This window comes from Pseudopodoces humilis, chromosome 2 (assembly GCF_049639895.1).
Source record: "Pseudopodoces humilis isolate 2021_Gansu_Grassland_sample_001 chromosome 2, ASM4963989v1, whole genome shotgun sequence".
In the NCBI taxonomy this organism is placed as follows: domain Eukaryota; kingdom Metazoa; phylum Chordata; class Aves; order Passeriformes; family Paridae; genus Pseudopodoces; species Pseudopodoces humilis.
The window spans coordinates 20,913,563-20,936,565 of NC_142201.1; the positions used below are offsets into that span (position 1 = coordinate 20,913,563).

Here is a 23,003-nt window from a genome sequence, read left to right on the forward strand (position 1 = left end):
TTCTTTGTTTACTGCTATAAATTATGGATATGGATATAGATACAGATATATTATAGCACACTGAGGCTAATTTAAGAAATTGCTCACTAAGAAACTAAATAGAAATTACCACAAAATATTTAGATTCAAAATCTCAGGGTACCAAAGACAAATAAAATGGTTTCATTTAAATCAGTCATCTTGTAAGTCATGTTAATATAGAGGAAATTCTACTCATTTATTTATTCTACTTATCTTATTTGAAAGTAGAAATCCAAAGTATTTGGAAAAACTAACCTTATTTCTGCTCCTAAAGGAAAGCTATGTTGACTAGGTCAAATGGACATGCTTCAGTGAGGCAGCTAGTGAAAAACACTTAAGAAGAAGTCAGTGCAGATATCCTGGAAATCATATACACAAGCAATACCTTAATATTCTGTACTTTCAACAGACAAATACCACAGACTGAAAAAAAAAAGCTGGAAAAATTATATAGAAAGTTTTAAGAAGATATTTCAGTTACACCTATTACTTTTAATATTTCAATATTAACTTGTTAATATTAATGTATTAATTAAATTGTTAATATTTTTAGTTTAATTAAAGTATTAATAGTATCTCATACAAATACCAGGAGTACTTCATGAGTTCAGGTAAGAAGGCCTTCAGTTGTTGCCAAGAAATTCTTACTAAAATAGCCACTACTTTTTATTTTAGAAGCTGTATCTAGATTTAAACCTTTGAAAGATCTTTGACAAAGACCTTCAGGAGAAGTTACTGGAATATTAGTCATGGGTTAGGAGAAAAAGGATTGTCATGAATCAAAATCAGAATACCAGTCAGGAAACAGAAAGAGAAAAAAGCCTGTGACCCTTTGCAAAAATACCCCAAAACAATAGTAAGGTACCTTGATGCTACGCTGTGTTAAGCCCCTTACTATTTTAGTATATTTATTTCAGTTTTGAAAGGGAAGTAATTCACTTAGGAAAATATCCAGAAATTAGGGACAAGTAAAAACTCATCAGTTAAAAATCGTAAGAGAGATGGAAGAGACAATTATCTTCTGAATTTTACCTCTGAAAAGAGGCACTGTAAAAGTATACAAAACAAATATAAGCTAAGGAAGATCTAAAACTTTTCCCTCCTTTATGCTATATCTGTGAGAAAATGTTATTAAAATTCAAGATGTTCCATGAAATTTGCAACTATCTCATTTCAAAATAGTAAATGAAAGCACTGTGTTCTCATGGACAAGTGATAGAGGCTATGCTCAGACTTTAGAAAGACTCAAAGTGGAAATTAATCTTTACATGATAAAAATTTGTATAATTATTGTTAAGATTCTTCGTAGAATCTGAATTGTCAGGAATCACTTCTTAAACCGAGGTTATACTGTCTAGGATTAGGATCCTAGGGATTTTATTTACTACACAGATCCTTACAACCGTCAGAAAAAGGCCACTGGAAAGACATTGTATTACTATATAATGTTTTCTGAAAAGGAATACTGAAGAAATAAACTAGACCTTGTACAACAGCAATTGGTTAAACATTATGTAAACTCTGGTTTCTAATTTCAAGGGCTATCCAAATTTATGGTGAACTGTTCTGTAGTTAGAATACAGAGTACTAAAACCTTCAAACTGAAATTTCTCCTTTTTGCATGGAGTTTTGCAGCACTAGCTTAACTCTCCAAACCCCTCTTAAATTTTATTATTGCTGCTTATTTGGCTAGGTATCAAGAGAAATTAGTGAGTTAGAATTGTGGAGATTGGTTGAGAGCTTTTGATTTTAGGGCAGAACCAATTATTGTTGAGCATACTGCTCCAGCTCTGACAAGAGGGTTAAGTGGCTTGATTCATATTTGCATTTATACAGCACTCAGATACAAAAAGATAAATAGCGGAGATTGACTAGCAGAGACAGGGAGGGAGAAAGGATGTGCGTGTCTCACGTTTTTAAACTGCACACCACAGGAAGCAAAGTCTTGGTGTGTGCACACATAAGCACAAGCAGCATAAATATTGTCCTTTTGCTTTTTTAGGCACATTGCTGTATCAGTGCCTGAGTCCTGGAGCTTCATAGGTCTGGTTCTCATTAACTCTGCCAGAGATGTAGACACTTTTATCACATGTGACTTCTAATATGAATAAATTCCTATGTATGAAAAATGCTAGTTATGCAGTTAAATGATCATTTCTACTTAAGTCCTTTTGAAAATGATGCATAATATACCTGTTAAATTAAGGACTGATTTTGAGATGCAGGGAGTGGAATGCAAAGCAGAATTCATTGTATTTTAAAACATTAGCAGTATATTCAATGAATTACATGGGTCTTTTAATTTTTTTTTATTTTATTAAGAATGTCTCTTATCAAATAATAATTTTCTTTCTTACATTGTAATTATTTTCTAACCCATTTGTCAGCACACCACAGGTGTTAACTGCAAATCACACAGTTTTTCCTTTTTTTTAAAAAGAAGCTCCATTACTACCCAAATAATCCTATCAATCAGTTTTTTTTTCTTAATCCAGGTAAGATCTATTTCAAGTTTTTTCTCTGCACTGTAGGTATGAATACAAAATTTTACAAGGCTTGAGAGAAAAGACTCCATTTAATCAAAGTTCCTCAGGAAGACATATTCCCAAGTGTGTTTTTTCCTTCCTTATCATTTATCCTGTACCTTATGTCTGGCATTCTAGAAGGCAAATATTTTTTAGAGCTTCTAAAACACCTCAGGCTGTGCCTACGGCTACAGATATGTAACCATATGGTTCCTTAATTACTTAGATCACTGTGCAAGGCCTATGTGCTAACGTTCAAGATACATTTCACTCTGATGTTAGCCTAAAGGGACCCATCTGATATACAGACCTCATGACTGTGGCATTCCTTGTTTTTCTTGTGTGGAATTTACTTTGAAGCTCTCTTAAAATATAAGGGTCATTTCTCAGACAGATACCTACTGACTAAAAACTGTGGGGTCCTCTTGCTTGAAAACCCCTCTGTAAGGTTATTGCTTACTCTGTATGCCTGAATTATTTCCTTTTTGAAGGTTTGCAGGTGATATAAATCTGGCAGGAGTGGAAGGTTGTGTTACCATCCAAAGGGACTTTTATAGGCTTGGAGAAATGGGCCAAAAGGAGCCCCATTAAGTTCAGCAAAGGAAATATCAAGTCCACATCTTCACAGTGGTAACCTCTAGCAAAGCAAAGGCTGGGGAACAACTTGCTGGAAAGCAGCTCTGCAGAGAGGAACTGGAGGGTTCTAATGAGCAACCAGCTGATCATGAGCCAGCAATGTGCCCTTCTGGCAAGGAAGGACAACATCACTCTGATCTGCATTAGGAAAAATGCTTCTGGCAGGTCTTGTTCTCTGCGCAGCACTGGTGAAACACTCCTGGAGCACTGGGTCCAAGTGCAGAACTCCCCAGTACAAGGTACATGGGCATACCTGAATGAGTTCAAAGGAAGGTGATGAATGATTAAGCAGCAGGAGCATTCAGTATATGAGGAGAGGCTGAAGAGATGCTTATCCTGGAGAAGAAAATGCTTAGCAGGATTTTATGCATCTGTAGGGATTAGATGGATTTACCTGAGTTAAAAAGACAGAGCCAGACTCTTCAGTGGGAGGGCACTGACAGGACAAGAGGCAATGAGCACAAACTAAACCACAGAAAACTCTATTTAAACGAAAGAAAAAGGTTTTTTGGTTTTGCTTTTTTTTTTTTTTATGGTGAGTGTGATTAAATACTAGAGAAAGTTGCCCAAGGATGCTATGAAGTTTCCATCACTGGAGATTTTCATAACTTGACTGGATACAATCCTGAGCAATGTGCTACAGCTGACCCTGCTCTGCAGGGGCTGGGACTGCAGACCTTGGGAGATACCTTTCAGGCTCAACTACTAAGAGATTTTGTAGTTCTGTGATACTATATATATATATTTAAAAAAAACAAAACAAAAAAAAACCAAAAAAACCCAAAAAACCAAAGAAAGACCTAAGGACATTTTACTTTGTTATCTCTACAACCAAAACTTTCAAGTTGTGTGAATGACTTTCCAAAAATTGCTGGATTTCTTTATCTTGACCCATGAAATATGAGTGGAAAACAAATCACACAGCCTCTAGTTAGTGAAAGAATGAAAAGAAATTAATCTCTCATAAAGAGACAAGAAGACTTGTTGAATTTCCTTAAAAAGAATAAAAAAAAAACATTCTTACTTTATTTCAGTTAGATCAAAGATTTTATCCTTGGCCACACAGTACATTACAGTTTTGGTGCAAACCCAAGGAGATGCTTTCATCTTGCATTTTTTCAGAACAATCAGTGAATATTCACCTTTATATATACCATTGTATCCTCCATGGACTTCTCCAGCACTGGAGATTTCTTCAACATGAGCACCTTGGTCAGATGTAAAGTATACAAGAGTTTTGTTACTCAGATTATGCTTGTCCAGTACATTCAGAACTTGCCCTAGGTGGGAAAAAATAAAAAATAAAATAAATAAATAAATAAATAAAAGAAACAAAGGACAGCTTTAAGAATCACAGAATGAACTAGGTTGGAAAAGACCTTTGGGATCATCAAGTCCAACCTATGACCTAACCTAACACTTCGTTGTCAAGTAAAACATGGCACTAAGTGCCATGTCCAGACTTTTTTTAAACACATCCAAGGATGGTGACTCCACCACCTCCCTGGGCAGGCAATTCCAATGCCCAATCACTCCTTCAGTGAAAAATTTTTTGTGATTTCTAACCTAAACTTGCCCTGGCATGGCTTAAGGCTATGTTCTCTCATTCCATCACCTGTTGCCTGGAAAAAGAGACCAACCCCACCTGACTACACCCACCTTTCAGGAAGTTGTAGAGTGATAATGTCACCTCTGAGTCTCCTTTTCTCCAGGCTAAACAACCTCAGCTCCCTCAGCTGTTCCTCACAGGGTTTGTGTTCCCCCTCACCAGCCTCATTGCCTCCTCTGGATGCTGGAGACTTTAAATGACTTTTTTATTATCCTTGGCACATATAAACACTTGTGTCCTTATGCCATTTTGAGACTACTTTTCACATAAACTCTCTTATACACAGCAATTGGCACATGCAGCACGCAGTAGGGCATAACCACACAAGGCTTGTTGCAACTGGGACCATGACTCTGTTGCTGCAGAATTTCTTGAAGTACAATATGAGAGGATTTGTGCACATCAGAGAAAAGGGCTAATCCACAGAGAACAAGTGACTTTTGGAAGCAGTTGCTCCCAGTCAAGGAAACCCCTTAGCAAGAAGATTCAAGCCACTGAGGATATTCAGTAACACTGAGGAAAGAGTCTCAGCATGCACAGTAGATCTCACAGTTTGAGGGTAAAGCCTTGCTGCCTAGCAACCTATAGAGGCAGCATGGCAAAAATCTCAGCATGAGTGTTGGAGTAAGACAAAAAAAAGTATGTAACACCTTTGAAGTATGTGTGGTACCTAATAATTAGCCCTTAATATCTCCTCATATAGAAAAGCATCAACTAGACTCAAAATGTGTAAGTTAATGAACACACCCAGGTACACACATTTAAAAGTATCTACAAGGATATGTTTTGTACCATGGGCTCATGTTTCATTTTCACAAAGGGCTCCTCATACTACTTTGGCATTGTGGAGGGTCTTGCAGTTATATAAATTACACTGAAACCTATTTAGACTGAATTCTTTAAAGTGTGTTTCTATATGAAAGAGAGTGAAGCTACTCTTTGTAACTTGCTCCAGTGAATTTTATACTGATTAGGAATCTAAAATTATTGGTCCTGGAAAATGACCAAAGCTTAAGAATATAATTCTTCACATCAGCCTGAAAATGAATCTGTCCTTTAGGGATCTCAGAACATATAAAAATAATTCTGTCTTCACAACCATTTTATCTTTATTCTTTTACTTAAGCATCCAAGAATGGTCCAATCTGAATGTTAATTTTGATTTGCTAACCTGTCCACTAAGAATTAATTCATCATCTGATGACTAATTATTGTGTCAAAGAGGATGAGATAAGAACTTAGAAATACAGAGCCTTCTAAATGGTTTTCAGATCACTGTTTCTGTTGCTATGCTCTTTTTCTGGATAAGGAGTAATTATCTTACTTTATTGCTGCTATTTCTAGTTGCCTCTTAATGTTATATCATACTAAAGCTGTTTTTTGAACAGGTTGACTGTCTTAATTTTTCAAATGACTGAGTCATGAACAAAGGAACATCAGCCACTAAATTTAAGTAGATACCTGTTGGTCTTGTTTGTAAAGTAGGAGCAAAGAAGAAATATAAGAGTAGGAGAATTTGTTTATGTAAATTTTGAAGCCTCGTGGGAGTTGAAATTTCCCAACAGAGCTGAGAAAATCTGTTACAAAGGCTGACATTTTAAAGTCAGTGGGTTGAGGGAAAATCATGCAGATCCATCTGACAATCCATGTGCTTGCTGCATAAGGTGGAGTTAATGCCAGAAAAGAAAGAGGCCATTTCCCATTGGCTTCTGAAGTTGTTTGGAGATTTTTTTTCTAAGTGATTACAATATCTCTTGAAAATGTGTCAATGATGATAAAAAGTAGAGTATAAAGATAAATTAGAAAATTATGTGTAGGTATTCAGCCACATGACCTCCAGAGTTCCCTCCAAGCCTACATCAAGCTATGATCTTATGATACAATGACAATAATAATAAATAATATTGTGGAAAGAAATGTACGTGCAGTGATGTGCACAATAGTATTTTATACATACATTATATTCCATGATGAAATTGAACTTTCAAGTTAATGTTGTATACAAAACAAAGTGAAAATAAAATGAGAATGGTGCCCAGTATATAACATTAAATGATCTCTGGTGATCAAAGGTATTGGCAATCATTCAGTAACGGCCACTTTGATTTCCCAACTAATTTGGGAATATATGAGAATCAATGAAAACTGTCTCACTATCACAGATAATTAAACTTAAAGTTAAAAATTAATATTAAAATTAAATGTAAGACATTATAATTACTTTTTTTTAACAAGATTGAGTAACTTGACTTACTCTGAAAAAAAATATAAAATTCTGACATTCAGATGCTTCCCATATTAGGAAAAAATACAGCCATATAAAATGCATAGAAATTCTTATCCCAGACTTGTTAAACTCAATGGTAAAACTTCCATTTCCTTCAAAAAGGCTTTTAAACACAGAAGATTGCCTACATTAGGTTTAATTAATGAATGCTAAAATGCCAATTTTTCTTAGAAGAAACATTTTTCAATACAGATGGACTAATAGTGGTAATTCAAAAAACAGTATTGTCAGAGTATGGCAGTCACAACAAACCTTCCATTTCTATTTTGAACACTGGCACCTACTAGAATGAAAACTGTAAATAAACAGCAAAGTGTGTGCTACCAGGAAATAAGCCACATCTAAGTGCATTTGAATGGTGTGACTCCCATTAACACATGAAACATATTCACTTACCAATATTTCTAAATGATAACCAGTGCAAAAAAATGCAAAGAATGCATTGTGGATGTCTGTGGATAGTTATCTTTCATGTTCAATATTATATGAATTTTGGAAGCAAATACTCTCATGAAGACAAACACATCTTTTACTGTTATAATTTTTATTTTTTTTTTTTTGTAATTTTAACTTCTTTACTCTCACTACTTCTGTATATTTCAGAGACTTTGGAATTAAGTTAAAATTGATGTATAAATATTCTCAGGCAATGGCAGTTATTTTAGCTGCCTTGGAAGAGGTGAATCACAGCTGCAAAAAGACCTTTTTTAGCTGTTGACTGAAAAAGAGAAGATAGGCAAGTAACTGAAAACTAAATGCTTTCATATTAGACATCAAGGACAGTAAGATGAATTGTACCCAAAGTGCTAGACATTCAACTCCATGAGCAACACACTTTAATGAGTGTGGTGAATAGATAAATGATGTCTGCATAAGAGATGATGGTAAAATTGTATTGCTTCACCCATAAAATATGATTGGAAATATGTCATGCATCATGTTCTTTTTAGTTAGAAGAATGGGACTTCAGCTGTCTTAGTGTCCCCTGTGAGTTCTATTGCATGCTTCAGAAAGCAATACAAATTTCAATAGAATTTTTGGTTGTCAAGGGTTTATACAGAATATGAAACTGTAGGATGAATAGGTCAAAACGTCAGGAAAACCATGGTTTTGTTCAAGCAGCTACAGCTCACCTTGCTTGAAAGCCATGTTCTGAAAAATTAACTGCTGTACTGATCTATGTGGATGGTAACAGCTATTGTTTTTTTCTGATTTGAACAGAATGTATTTGGAAAGGCAACATTTCTGAATATCAAAATCAATCTAGCTGATGTAGCTCCATAATTTCTGCAGCTATTTAGAAACTAGAATTTCAGATCAAGCTACTCCTACCACTGCCATTATAGGAATGTATTCTGCAATGCAGGTGACTAACATTGTAGCAGACAAAGGCGTTAGATCATTGGACATTTTTCTTCCATTTATATATTTTTAAGATACAAAACAGACTGAGAACTGCGTTAAGATGTTATTTGACTTAATTAGTGCATCGGTATTCCAAAATTTAAATGAAACTTCTTGTGAAATACAGTGAGGAATGCTCTCTATATTCTGCTCTCCATTCTTGCTTCAAGCTGTGTAAAATTATAAAGAATTGTTTCATACTGAACGTGAAAATGCCAATTTCAGTGGAGTGATAGCCATGTGAAAGTGAAAAGAGCAATTGACTCTGTTCTTTGGAAGGAATCACAGAGCCATGCCACTTTTCAACTTCTCCAGCACTGCCTGAATGGTAGCTGAACCAGCCTTGCCAATGATGATCGTAATTACTGAGTTTTGACTCATATAAAGCTCCTACTGTACTCATGTACATGAAGAGATAAGGTTTCTAAAAAATGACTATTCATTTGTAAACAAGGTACAAACACTGAAAAACAATAAAGTGTTTACAAACATGTTAGTGATTTGGAAAAGTGTTCAAAGGTTTAGTCAAGCAAGCATATGAACAAATGCATTTTATTCAAAAATTAGTTAATCATCATTTCAAGTCATTAGGAAAGAAATATTATTTGTATTAATTCAAAATAATTTAGAATATTGCTGAAATTGTGAATAAAAAGCTAGAGGAAACAGAATACCTCTCTGTAATCTAGGCATTAGAAAAAAAATACTCTCTCTACTAGTGAGGAGAGCTTTAAAGCTGTTTGCCAAATTCAAAGACAAAATATGTTTCAGAAGGAGGGTTAAGGATCTGTCTCAGGAAAAGACAGTTGACAGGAAAGGAAATTCCTGTGAATGTAATGCTCCTTTCCATCTCCAGTAAACTTTCACATGCCTCTCTTGTATCCAGAAACTTATAGCAAGACACTTATTGAAAAAAGAATCCAATAGATCAGCCTGGGAAAATAAGCCATCACATCACTGCTTAGAAGAGGCAGTTTGATTGTTGCTGGTGTTTTATTGTTTTTATTTGCTGTTCACAATTTGCTACTGCTGCTCATATTTGGTTTGGAATAGCATCATTAACCAGAATCACAACTTGTAGTCAGCTTCAGGCATTCACCTCTGTGAGTGGCAAGCCTTTGAATAGATGCATAAAATCCTACAAATTAATGCTACATGCCTAAGTATTTGGAAATCCACATTTCTCCCAGAAAATATATTGATGCCTTTCAACTGTGTACCCATAGGTTTGCTACATAGAAACCTCTTGGGAGCCCCTTTCTGCTACAGCAGTTTAAGGTTTTTCCACAGTTAATCATCTCTTCAGGGCTCAAAGACTAAGATTTTCACCTTATGAAAACTTAATGTTGCAGCTTCTGCATACCATCATTCACAAGTTAACAATAATTTTAATCTCTATGTTGATTTTCTGTGATGAAGAAAAGATACTTCACTCTAATGCACTGATCTGATTACAAAAGCCACTGACTAAAACCTTTGTATTAAAACAAGCTTATAACTAAGATCAAGACATTCCTATCTTAATTTTAGCTTTTGTATATTTCAGGTTATAAATATGCAAATGTTCCTGTGGTATGCTCAGAGCCATACAGTTTCCCTTTGATAAATATGTAAATCAGTTTGTCTCTGCAGTGGGGAAGTAATTATCACTTTCAGACCTAGTCATTGAGTACAACACTTGAGGTAAAGATGGAAAATAATAAAACCATTGACAGCAACACAAGAAGTGGCTGCACATATGGTGAACAGTACATAAAGTCTGCACACAACTTGTTTAACATTCAGAGCTACAACACAACCACTGTAGAGTGGAAATTCTGGGACAAAGCATTAGGATATGCTATGGCACATTATCTAGGCAGTCAACAGAACATATCCACCTAAGAAGACAAGTGATTCTCATAAGGAGGACATAAGCATATGAACCTCAAAGGTGAGAGTGAATACTAGGTGGTACAACTCTTTGAGTAGAACAGAAAACAGAATCATAACTAATTACAAAAGGTATAAGGTTCTTCCTCCAAAAAGAACATAGAGTCTACATTTAGTACAAAGCCTTGAATCAGTACTACTGCGCTACTATTTCTAAAGTTACACCATGGAAACAAGCCATACAATGAAGTCTTCTCCATAAGTACAAAGCTGTTGTCTCAAATATGGTAAGCTCCTGCTAAGACAGGTTAATGGGATCTTCAATTTCAACCAGAAATTCTGCCAAAAAGTAGCATCTGGTTCTGAAGAAACACATCTATATTAGTGTTTTAATTTGTAACAGGATTGCATATTTACAGTAAATCCAATCACGGACAGTTAACATATTTATGTTTCCATAGCAAAGCCTTCTTGGATTTTGTGACCTGAATTTCTTCCAATCTAAATTCAAGGATGAATTCTGGGAATGCAACTAAGGCACTCACACTACTGATGGGCATTCAGTCAGGGACCACAGTAGAGCTGGTCTGAAGTGGGTTTCTTGTCTCTTCTGGTGTGCTGACAGTTTTTTTCCAGCCCAGAAGATAGTCCAGACCTGCCACTGTTGGCGGTTTTAAATATGATAGGATTGATGAATCTTAGATTGATCAAGTCTAGTGCAGGCACAATCCAGCTCCAGCTGTGTATACTGTAGATACATTGAGGGTGGGATTTACATACAGTGTACACAAAGCAAAACGCATAGGTTTTCATATGCAGATCACCTATCCTAAGAAGTTGGCCCCAAAAATTTTGAATTCTTTTCAATGTGAAGTAAGGTAAGGCAATTGCCCTGGATGTAACTTCCTACCACTAGAAATCAGATAAGAAGTTCTTAGGTCCCCATAGTCTGTAGAATATCAAACACTTTTCTGGTAGATTCCCCTAGACTCAGAGTGGTACGAGTAAATCAGTGGAAGTGCTCAGAAAAGTGCAGTCTTTTAAACAAGGCAACTTTGGTATGGAGTCAGCTAAGCTATCAGTGTGAAGTTGTTTTTTGTTTGAATTTAGATGCCCATGTAGCTGTAAACTTTCAATTCATTTGTGACTGTTTATACAGTTATATAAGTATAATGTGTCTTTCAGACCCTCAGGATAAGTTTTCAGCATAGTGAACAGCAGATTAGGTACACACACTGTTTAGCAGCTTTGAATAAATCAACCAAATTTTGACTTATGCATGAGGCTTTTCCTGGAGATGAGTACTACATCCCTTATTTTTCTTATTAATATAGGTTCAAATTATTTTTCAAATATGAAAGTTGTAATGATACTTTAGATATGTATAAATACATGTGCATAATAAAGCACCGAGTTAGGACATCTGAAGACCTGTAAGTACAGAAGTAAAAGAGACAATCCAGGATGGAAAAGTTTCCCGCACTGCAGCACTAATGATGGATTATTACAGGCCAAAAAGTATAACTAATCAGTGGCTATTTCCTTATCAGTATTTAAATTAGCTAATAAATGCATTGCTTTAAATTTACTTTTAGACCTTACATCTGTTGAATATAGGTCTATGTATTTCTAATGTAAATCTTGAATTTTAGCCTGCTTAAAATGCTAAAATATGAAAGATGGTCATGCAATTTTAGGAGGGTCCATTGCATTTGCATTTTGCATGACAGCTGTGATAACTTTTTGGGTAAATTTGCATCTTCATTCTGCACATATCTAAGATGCCATTTCACACATACAAGTAAGATGAATAATTAAAAAGACATTGTCTCATTTCCCACTGAGGTCTCACATGTTTTCTTCCAAATTATAAAAGGGATTCCTTTAGGTGTGACCTTGGCAAAATGTAGTGACAACTGAGGGATACCATTCAATTTCGAATTAGACTGTCAGGTGAATTTATGGCTTCAGGTATTTGACCATTCCAATATATGCAATTGTGATTAATTGCATAAATGGAGAGTCATAAAAGAAACTCTTTCCTATGTCTTCAAAGGTTTAAACATTTATTAATGTCAGACTAAGTTTTAAATTTAATATGTATATGGTCCCACAACCAAATGCATAATGACAACATTTTGCCAGATTAATCTTTGAAGAATTATGAAGAATTTAAAGCAGGGAAAAAAATTTAACCCCCCATTTTAACCCTCTGCACTTTTCTAAAAATTTCAAAGTATTTTCCAGTTGTTTACATCACTTTTATAACTTTTATTAAGTAAAATTCAAACTGTGAAAAATTGGCTGACATTAGAGCATAAGCATTTATTGTCTTTTTAGACATTTATTGTCTAAATTTTTTAATCTTTGCTGAATTTGGAAGCAGGTTTTAAACACTTGGTATAAATTGAATTCCATATAGTTAAGAGGATTTTTATCAAGATTGAATTATACTCATCATGAAATCTCAATAAATTTATTTTCCTGATTTTCTGATTTTAACTGTGCAAATCTAATCTAACATGGAAGTAGGTGTGCATTAACTTACTCCCAATACACCTTTTTTTTCTCCTAGACATGAGGATCACAATGCACACTTTTTAATTCACCTACATCTCTAACTTCTGAGCCTAAGTGCTACTTAGACACCCAAAGCCTCCTGTGAAATCACCATCTCAAAAATGTTACTTGATAATGAATCTCTGTACAGACACTGTTACTACTAATAAGAAAGCAAACCTGACTATGAAAATTGTCTCAAGGGAATTTTCCACTAATGATATAGACTCTACTGTGTCTTCTCTAGATGACATTCAGAATTTAGGAAAAAAAATACAAACAAATACATTGAGACCCACAAATTATGTATGATTTGGTGCTTTTTCCTCTGATATAGATATGTGTGTTAAACATGAAAAATATATGGTGACTTAAATTCCAGAGGATCCTTTCTGCAGGGAAGGCAAATCATTTTTCAGGTCATACTCATTGATGACATTGATTACTAGCTCAAAAAGAATACTCACTATCTCATGAAATGGCACTTTGATTCCTCAAATCATCTAAGTCCTCTTGAAAAAGTATTCACAGCCTATTCAAAAGGAGTTTTGTTGAAGTTTCAGGGCAGTATTCGGTACCACAGCAGATGCCTATGAGGAAATAAATCTGAGCTTTTCTGGTCTGAGGCCTGGAAAGAGAAATATGTCATTTTTGTTTTAAATTGGTTTGGAAATACTTGAGGGCTCTGCTTAGGCCAAGGTGTGTTTGACATGGTCAAGTCGAGATCAGAGAGGGCCCTGAGATCATTAGGCTCATTTATTTGCCTTTTCTCTAATTTCTACTCATTTAATAATAAAACAATAAAATGTTCTGTGTGAAATTACTAATTAATCTGAGTTTATAAAGGTTTAAGACTATGAATGCTATGTGTCATTTTGTTTGTCATTTGTTACAAAAATGGACCAAAGGGTATTTTTATTGTGTGAAGAGAAGGCCGAATTCTGAAAGGGCTCTGCCTTGCACCTAAGGATCACAGTGAGATGTGGTTTTTAGGATAAATCTGAAAGCTAAATGTGAGATGAGGAAGGACATTCACAAAACACTACAGATCAGCTGAAATATTTACATAGGTACATGGAACAAATTAGTCTAGCTGTAAGCAGACATTATTTTGGGAAGAGAGGAGTTATTGCCAAGGTAACTCTCCAAAGAACAGATGTCAAATAACCACATGAAGGCCCCAAGCAGCACATTTCTTACTTATGGGAATACTTATGGGAATATCCTATGGATACACAGGCAGGTAGGAGGGTTAGTTCCTCTCTATTATTGTGTGTTTTTATGAACTAATAATTTTTGAACCTATAAAATCAAATTTAAGAATTTGTATATAACCAGATGTCTTTGAACAGGAAATGTCTGCAATCTTCACACTTCACATGAAGAGTTCTGTAATGCACTGGTGTTTCAGTATCACATGCAGAGAGAAGTAAGTACAATCCAGCAAACAGATTTCTGCTCTAGAAGGCACTGGAGAAGTATGGGTGACTATACACAGGAACTGACTCTATCATTATCAAGATTCAACAAGTAAATACGGTAACAGTAGGACAGAGTATTTGCATATATTTACTGATAATATATTTACTACACCAGTTCCTCCTATTTAAAAAAGTTATTTTCTACTATTTTACCATGAATTCCTAAAGTTAATACATAACAAGGGAAGTAATTAAATGTCTCATCAAAAATCTGTTATATTCTGAGAGGTAAATGTGATATTATTGTCCAGTATTTTTTTGCCAAGGAAATCCTGAAAGTTCTCTTTAACTAGGCCATCTATTTTTTTAGAAGCAGCACCTGGGGTTTATTGCACAAAAAGATTGGCAAACTGCACCAAAATCACACAAAAGTTGGACTGAGAAATTTGGGATATGGAGCTTGACTACCTCAGCTCTAAATAGGCAAGAATATTTAGGATATGTCCTGTAGAAAGGTTTTAGTTGTTGGGGTTTTTTTTGGGTTTTTTTGTTTGTTTGTTTTTTGGGGTTTTTTTTTGTTTTGTTTTAAGGACAACTGCCAATTTTGTGCCTTATTAAAAAAAATGCTGGCAAAAAAAGCTGTCATAGCCGAACTTTGCTCATAACACCCTGCTAAGATGTTCAAACTTTGTTCTGTAGGATGTGCTGGTTACATTACGTCTTACTCTGCCCTGATGTTGGTTTGGAAGGGGCCTTCAAAGATCATCTAGTCCAACCTCTGCCTTAGGAAGGGACATCTGTCACTAGATCAAGTTACTCAAAATCTGGCTTTTAACACTTCCAGTGGCACAGCATTCACAACTTTTCTGGGCAACCTGTTCAAGTGTCTTACAACTGTCATTCTCCAATTTTCTTCCCAATGTCCAATCTAAATCTACCCTTTTGCTCTTTAAAACTTTTGCCCCTTGTCCTATCACTACAAGTACTGGTATCAAGTCTTTCTCCAGTCTTTCTTATAATTTATCTTCCTTTATGTATTCTCTCTAGAGCCTTCTCTTATTCAGGCTCTCTCTCAGCCCTGCTCTCTGTCTGTCTTCCTAGAGGAGGTGCTCCAGCTCTCGGCTTATCTTCACCAACCTCTGCTAGGCCAGCCCTGAGGGGCCCACATCTTTCCTGTGCTCAGGACCCCAGAGCTGGATGCAGCACTCCAGGTGTGATCCACCAAGTGCAGAGTAGTGGGGCAGATTCACCACCCTCATCTTGCTTTAGATACAGCCCAGGACACGGCTGGCTTTCTGGGCTGCCAATTCACACTATTGGCTCATGTCCAATTTTTCATTTGCCAAAAGGAAAGGATAAATTATATGTGTTTGAATTATAAAAAAATAAATTCAAAAGTGTACATTTATTACTTGCTTAACGTATGCTCTGTGACTTTGTGATTCAAAATCAACTGAACTCTGGATTAGAATCACTTTGCTACCTTTTACACAGCAGTATATGATACATTGAAATACATTTTCACATTTTTACAAGTAGTAATTTCCTTGACTTTACTAGAAATAATGAGGCATCCTGAACTATTAATTTCTTTGAAACATCTGGTATTAAGTTATCTTTGGATTCACAGGAAGACAAAGTTTCTACTGTTTTTCTGGGCTAGGCCATTCTTTAAGATTAATATGCAGTTAAATTTGTATTATTTCTTGTTTCCTGCTTTGTTTTAAATGCTATTCAGATTAAGAAACGAAAGTAAGCTTGATTTCTAACCCACAACTATCTCAACCACTGATATACAAGAGCCTTAAGAGCCAATACTTTACCCTCACAACAGCACTATAAAACCATGTAAACTGAAGGGCCTAAGTTAATCACACTTAATTGTAGACAAACTAAGTGTGACATTATAGATGAGTCCATCCAGTAGTTTCCTAAAAGGGCACTTGCTGAAAAAGAAAGATTTCTCTCTTCTTCTCCTCTTACACCTTCTTTCTATTTTCTTTGGAAGCTGGTTAGAAAAAAAAGAGATAAGGGAGAGAAGGATGTTCTGCCTCCCCTCTTGTGGATTCATAAGGCTGCAAGATCCAGTAAAGCTGTGGAATATAACTTCATGCTGGTCTAAGGCAAGAATTTGATTATCATGGAGTCTTTTTGTGCTCATCCCAAGTAAGCAACTCAGCCCTTAGGGGTCAGGTGTTCCTTTGGATATTGAGCTTACTACTGTAATACAAAATCAGTTCAGCGTTCTCAGGGTTGCTAAAATGTGTTCTTCATAAGGAAATGTTATAAAGAAAGTTTCACGGGTAGGGAGAGAGAATGATTTAAAAATAGAAGTATGTATACAAAGTCAAAAGAAAGCAAAACCAAAAATAGTATACTGTGAAACACTCAATTCCTGCCCCACATCAGTATTAAAACATCAGTATTAAAGAATAATGATAGGAAAGAAAAATAAAAATCCAGTTTCAGTCTTTCTTAAACAGCATCCTCAATTAAAACAGAAATGCCTTTTTTTACAATCAAGTGGTGAGAGAAAAAACTGCAGAGAAAAATTACCACTTTACCAGCCTTCCTTTCACTAATCACTGCATCATTACTCTACTACTTCCCCTAGCCCTAAAAAATTAACAATTTATGTCACTATTATATTTTGTTATTATACAGAAAGAAATAAAAAGCTTTCTTTAATGCAATATAAAAAACTGCTTTTTTAGAAAATAATGATCTTTAGTAGTATTACCTCTCTTCCTATTATATAGTGTGGTTGTTTTATCAGTCAAGTTTACCACTGAAAAATTACCAGCCAGAATTAATAAAAAGGCAGTTCAACAAACCTCATCAATAAGAGATTATTACCACGTGGAATACGAGCCTTGTCCTTCTGCAGTATGAAATTCTGCATGGAAATTCACTAAAGGGAACCAGTCTGTCGATGAACACTACAGAATTGATATTGTCATAAGCTTTATTGTATGATTACTGCTTTCACTCAGAATTAGCTCAGCTATTTTTAAGCAGCACAGTCTCAAAACAATTAACATACATTTCAAAAGAAGCATGAACAAGTTTCATGTCTCTCTCCAAAAAACAACATAGATTATTTTAAAAGAATCTCTAGTATTTTCAGTATCATCACTGAAACTGAAATGCACATGATCAGTTTTAGGTTTTTTCTACAGCTAAATAATATGCAGCCAGCTATGAAAAAATGGTAAAAGGCTGGAAGACATTCCCTGAATCATCACAGAAACTGTTCATATCACTATAGTTCATATATTGAAAAATATATTTAATTATCCTTAAAAAATACCACTTAGTCCCCAGGACCAGAAGAGAACCTGAATTCCTAAGTCCAGGTGCACATTCTAACCATTTCCAGCCTCCAACATGGATCGAGACAGCAAAAAAAAATTACTTATATTTCCCCCTTCCCAAATCCCATGCCATCTGACTTAAATGCTTTACTCTAGATCCAGATGTGGATTAGTGGGTGACTAGCAACAAAGTTATATTTCAGTAGGTAAAACTGAACATCATCTCTGTGTCTCAGTTTTTCTTCTGGGAAACAGATTAATGAGATTCCCCTATCTTACAAAGGCTTTGTGAAAATGCTTATTTGCAAGTCTGTTATACACTGTAGCAAACTACTGAACAGAAAAGATGAGAGATGTCAAAGAATCTGTCTTCAAAACAGAGCTTCAATAGCATGTGTTAAATAAATCATGAGAATTCATATTTAACAATGAGGAATATACCTACTGTTGAGAAGCTGCTCATTAAGGCACTCTGTGATGAGGAGGTAGGATTCCAATGGGAAAAGAAATGGCATGTAAACATGTTAAAAAACTGTACCACAAGACACAAGCATAGGAAGAATGTTTTTTTTCTATCTTTGAGTACTTGACTTCATAATCTTACAATATTCACTTGTGCCTTCTGCATGTTTGTATGCATTTATGGGCTGTATCAGGTATGTTAAGGTACTGGGTAATCCACTACAAAACTATCTGAAGATACAAAGGAAGAGGCATGGATGAGAAGATTCAAACACCCAGATTAAAAATCCTTGACATTTTCGTTTCTTTGTTCTTTAGTTTCATGTTAAGGCTTCTTTCATAGACATGCAACTACTACCAGCAACATCCTTTTCCTACTAGTACAGTCACATTCTTTATAAAACCATGATCACAAGCTCTATAAATACCTACACAGATATGGTTCTAAGTGTCCAACTATTGAAGAAAAACGATGGCAAAAGTCATGTTCCAAATTCAGGGATGAAGGTTAAAGATTGACAGCAGTTACACTTCTGCCAAAGTGAGTGAAGTCTATCATCCTGATCCCTTGCTCTGGATGACTGAATTACTAAATTCCTGTGGAGATTTTCTAGCACAGTGTAAATGTAATTTTTCTTAAAAGCTTCACAGTATCTGTGCTAAAAAGGTTGCTACGCAAAGGCACTTGATGAGCAAAACCTTTAACAGCTTCCTTGAAATTGTTTTTCCACTCTGTATTTTGGAGATTATCTACAATTTGAATAAAGTTAGCCCCATTTTTTTTCCTTATTACAACCTTTATCTGAGTATTCATACTCAGACCTGTGTCCATATTGATCTGTATTCCCACAGGTCAATTTTGGCTTAAATCTTTGCTTAAAAACATTTTTCTGTGTTCTTAATCTACTAATAATGGCTTTCTGCACCCACCTTAATCAAGGAGCAAAATCCAACCACACCATTTATATGTAAAATTAAACTTCAGAGGTAAAGGTTAAACAAAAGGTTGGTTGGACATTTCATTAGAGGATTCCTATCCTCCTTGATTGGATTTATCCTCATTGCTTGGAATCATCAGGATTCTCTATTATTTCTAGTTTACCTATAACAGGCTTTGAGCTCTCTATTACTAATGGAAATTAGCTTGTCTAAGAGTAATGCTAATTTTTTTCACTGATTGCAGCATTTTGATCTAACACAATGTAAGATGTCACGTCACTGGTTTTGTACTAGACCAAATTTTAAGTTTCAACAGAAAGCCTTTACTTTTTGAAACATTACATGATTACATTTTTGTAAAGAAAAATGCACAGTACCCTATCACACGTTGTTTTGACAATTTAGCTTCTGCAATATCAGATGTAAATGAAACTTCTTAGGCAGCTGGCAGCAAATTTTAAACCACACAGCACTATTACCACAAACTACATTATATTGAATTTTTCCATCATGGAGTACTAAGACATTATTTGAACATGACTGATTAAAAAGTGCCACAGAAATGGCCACTTAAGATATGCCTTTTAATCTTGTAAATAGTGTTCTGAGAAGGAGCTTTCCTGTATACAAAGATGTGATATAGAAAAAGGAAACTGTACCTAAGGAGGATTAGGTAGATCAGGAGGCTTATCATAGTGGAAACAGGAGTTTTTCATCACCTAGTCACCTCTTAAATTTGGTCCCATTCAGTAGTGACTGAAAGTCATTGCTGCTTAGTGACATATGAAATGGGTTTGGGTTTTAGAGCAGATTGTAACTGGAAAGCATCCATATCATCAAAGGCAGAACCACAAATGTTTTTAATCTGCACCCACATTGACAATTTTCCCAGGTGTGACCTAAAGAATGAATGTGCTTCAAGAGCTTAACTACTGTCTTAGCTGAGGAAACAGTCTCTTAATGCTAGGATAAAAGCAGAATGGCAAGACAGGGTGGGAAAATTCTATGCTAGTCACAGAGCACCTGCATTGGCTGAATACCTTCTTCCTCAGAGGTGCTGGCTGAACATCTTTTATGATAAGAAAACCAGCCTAATATTAAACCTTACGGATTTGAGATGTACACCAGTATACATTCAGAAAAGCAAGGTCAAGGAATGCACCATCAGCATCAGGCATCTATCTCCAGATTTTTAATTCTATTTTTAAGTTTTCAGGCTCAGCAACAACATTATGTCACATTCATTGTAGCTGGATAAGATCAGTGCTTATCTTCTGCTTCTGATCATGTGGCATCATTCTGCTCCGTTTATCTTTTAAATCAATGCTGCACTGTTACAAATGACTACATGAGGTGAAAAGCCATGATAAATTAGGCTTATCTTGCTGTGCAGGATCTTTTTTTGGGAAAAGTAAATAAAATTAAGGATAGCTCGTTCACTATTTCCCTCAAAACAATAGAAATTTATAATTTTCTTTCTTTCTCATATTATTAATAATTATTATTTTTATTTTTTCATATATAATATGAGCATCATATATATATATATAATACTGATATATATAGTATGAGTATAATTCAGAATTCTCAGAAGATTTGTGGTACATTTTTAGGTTGTTCCTTATAGAATAAATTTCTAAATAGAGTTTCAAAGTATACAAACAGTGCAAAGTGATAAAAAGATGTGAGAATTCAAAATAACAGTCTCTAAAAATTATATGTAAAAGAAGAAATATTGATTTCTGATGTAATTTAATAATACTAATACTTGTCTTCTAAATACATTACGTTTTCAAAAGCAACTTTTGTTTTGTTTCTGAAAGCACTATTTTCATCTATTGATGAAGTGGTGGTACATCTTTTACTAAAAAAGAGAAAGATGTCACAGGGATCATTAAAAATAGTTTATATTAAATTTAAATGATTTTCACTTGGACCTTTCATTTACATCATTCCAGAGTAGAATAAAGATTAAAAGTAGAGGATGTGATCAAGTTCACATATTTAATTATTTAAACATGCACAAATTCATCAGATAAAAGGTATGTAGGGATTTAGTTTTCATTATCTCACAATTGGGTGATATAAAGATTAGGAACCACAGCTTAATCCTGCACATATTACTGATATAATTTCTTTTATAACACTAGGAAATCTCATTAGGGAATAAATAAATAAGATGTTTTTCACAAAAGTCTGGAGCTGGCTTGGTGGAGCTTCGGCCCTTCTTTTCCTTCCTGAAAGTGCTGTGTGAAGCACAATTCTTAATAATGATAACAGTGGAATCAAAGAAAAACAGTTGAAAAGTGGTCTGATTCTGAATCTTACTAGATTGTACCCCAGCTTTCCTTCCTCAGTGAAGTAAGTATACTTTATACATCTGCTTTGCTGCACTTCAGTATAAGCTACATGTTGCCCTAGAGGGTTGTGTTGCAGAGTATTGCAAATGCTTCAACAAGTTCTAAATCTTCCTCATGTAAAGTTCAATATCTTCAGATATCTAAGGTTTAATTACATAGTTACTTTTAGTTAACTTTTTTTTTAGTTATTATTATTTTATAATATATAATTATATATATTATTTTGTTGTAAGGGTTATTATTTCCTTGTAAGGAAAATCTACTCAAGATGTCATTAGTATCCTCAAAATTTGTCAATCACTATACTAATAGAGAATCACAAAGTGGTTCAGGTTGGAAGGGACCTTAAAGATCATCTAGTCCAATCTCCCTGACACATTGCTCAGAGCCCTGTACAACCTGACCCTGAGCACTGTCAGTGATGGGACACCCACAGCTTCTCTGAGCAACCTGGTTGTGTCTCACCACCCTCAACACAATCACTTTCTACTAGCTAACCTAAACCTGCCTTCTTTCAGTTTAAAACCACTGCCTCCTGTCTTCTCAATACAGGCATTGGCAACAAGTCTCTCTCCACCCTTTCTATAGGCCCCCTTTATATATTGAAAGGCAGCAATAACCCTGGAACCTTTCCCTCCCCAGGCTAAACAATCTCAGCTCCCCAAGCTAAAGAACCTCAGCTCTTCCAGCCTTTCTTCAGGGGAGAATGTTTCCAGACCTCTGACAACTTATGTGGCTCTCCTCTGGACTTGAATGCATTACTTCAGGTGGGGTCACACTAGAGAAGAGCAGAGGAGGAGAGTATCATGACAGTGTCTCGCTTCTGTTTGCTTCAGAGGTCCTTTGTTACTCTACACTGACTTTTAAATGTTGTATTTGATTTTGTTTCAAATATGATTTGACTTCAGTGAACAGATTTTTTTTGTTTTCTCCAGCATCTCACGGAAACATAGAATGATTGATGTTGGAAGGGACCTCTGGAGGCTACCTTGCCCAAGCCTGCTGCTTAAATAGGGCCACTTGGAGCCCTGGACCATCTCCAGCCTCCACTACCTCTCTGGAAACATGTGTTGGTATGTGATCATCTGCAGAGGAGAAAAGGTTTCCCTGATATTCAGAGGAAACCTCACATGTTTCAGTTTGTGCCCATTTCTTTTTGCCACTGGGCACAAATGATAAGATGCTGGGCCCATTCTCTTTGCACCCTTCCTTCAGGTATTTATATAGGTCCATAAGATATTCTCTTTTCCAGGCTGAATTGGGTTTCAGTCCCAGCTCTCCCAGGCTTTTCTCTTAAAAAATGCCCTAGTCTCTATTATAACCCTTTTCTGGACACTGTTCAGTAGCTCTCTATCCCTCTGGTATTGGGAACATATCGAGCTATACTCTTCCTATAAAATTCTATAAAACCTTTTAAGATATTTCAAATAAAAGTTACATGTAAGAGGCTTTGGGATCCCTTTCCCTTTCCCTTTCCCTTTCCCTTTCCCTTTCCCTTTCCCTTTCCCTTTCCCTTTCCCTTTCCCTTTCCCTTTCCCTTTCCCTTTCCCTTTCCCTTTCCCTTTCCCTTTCCCTTTCCCTTTCCCTTTCCCTT

At 35.4% G+C, this 23,003-nt stretch overlaps 1 protein-coding gene across 2 annotated transcripts in view; it reads right to left on the reverse strand.

The window, feature by feature from the left end:
* Positions 1–23,003, reverse strand: part of STS (steroid sulfatase) — a 93,343-nt gene that overhangs the window by 32,938 nt on the left and 37,402 nt on the right. For both annotated transcript variants that reach the window (XM_088051409.1, XM_005516841.3), the window contains exon 7: positions 4,325–4,462. In XM_088051409.1, the coding sequence (XP_087907535.1) occupies positions 4,325–4,462 (138 nt within the window). The remainder of the gene's footprint in view (positions 1–4,324; positions 4,463–23,003) is intronic.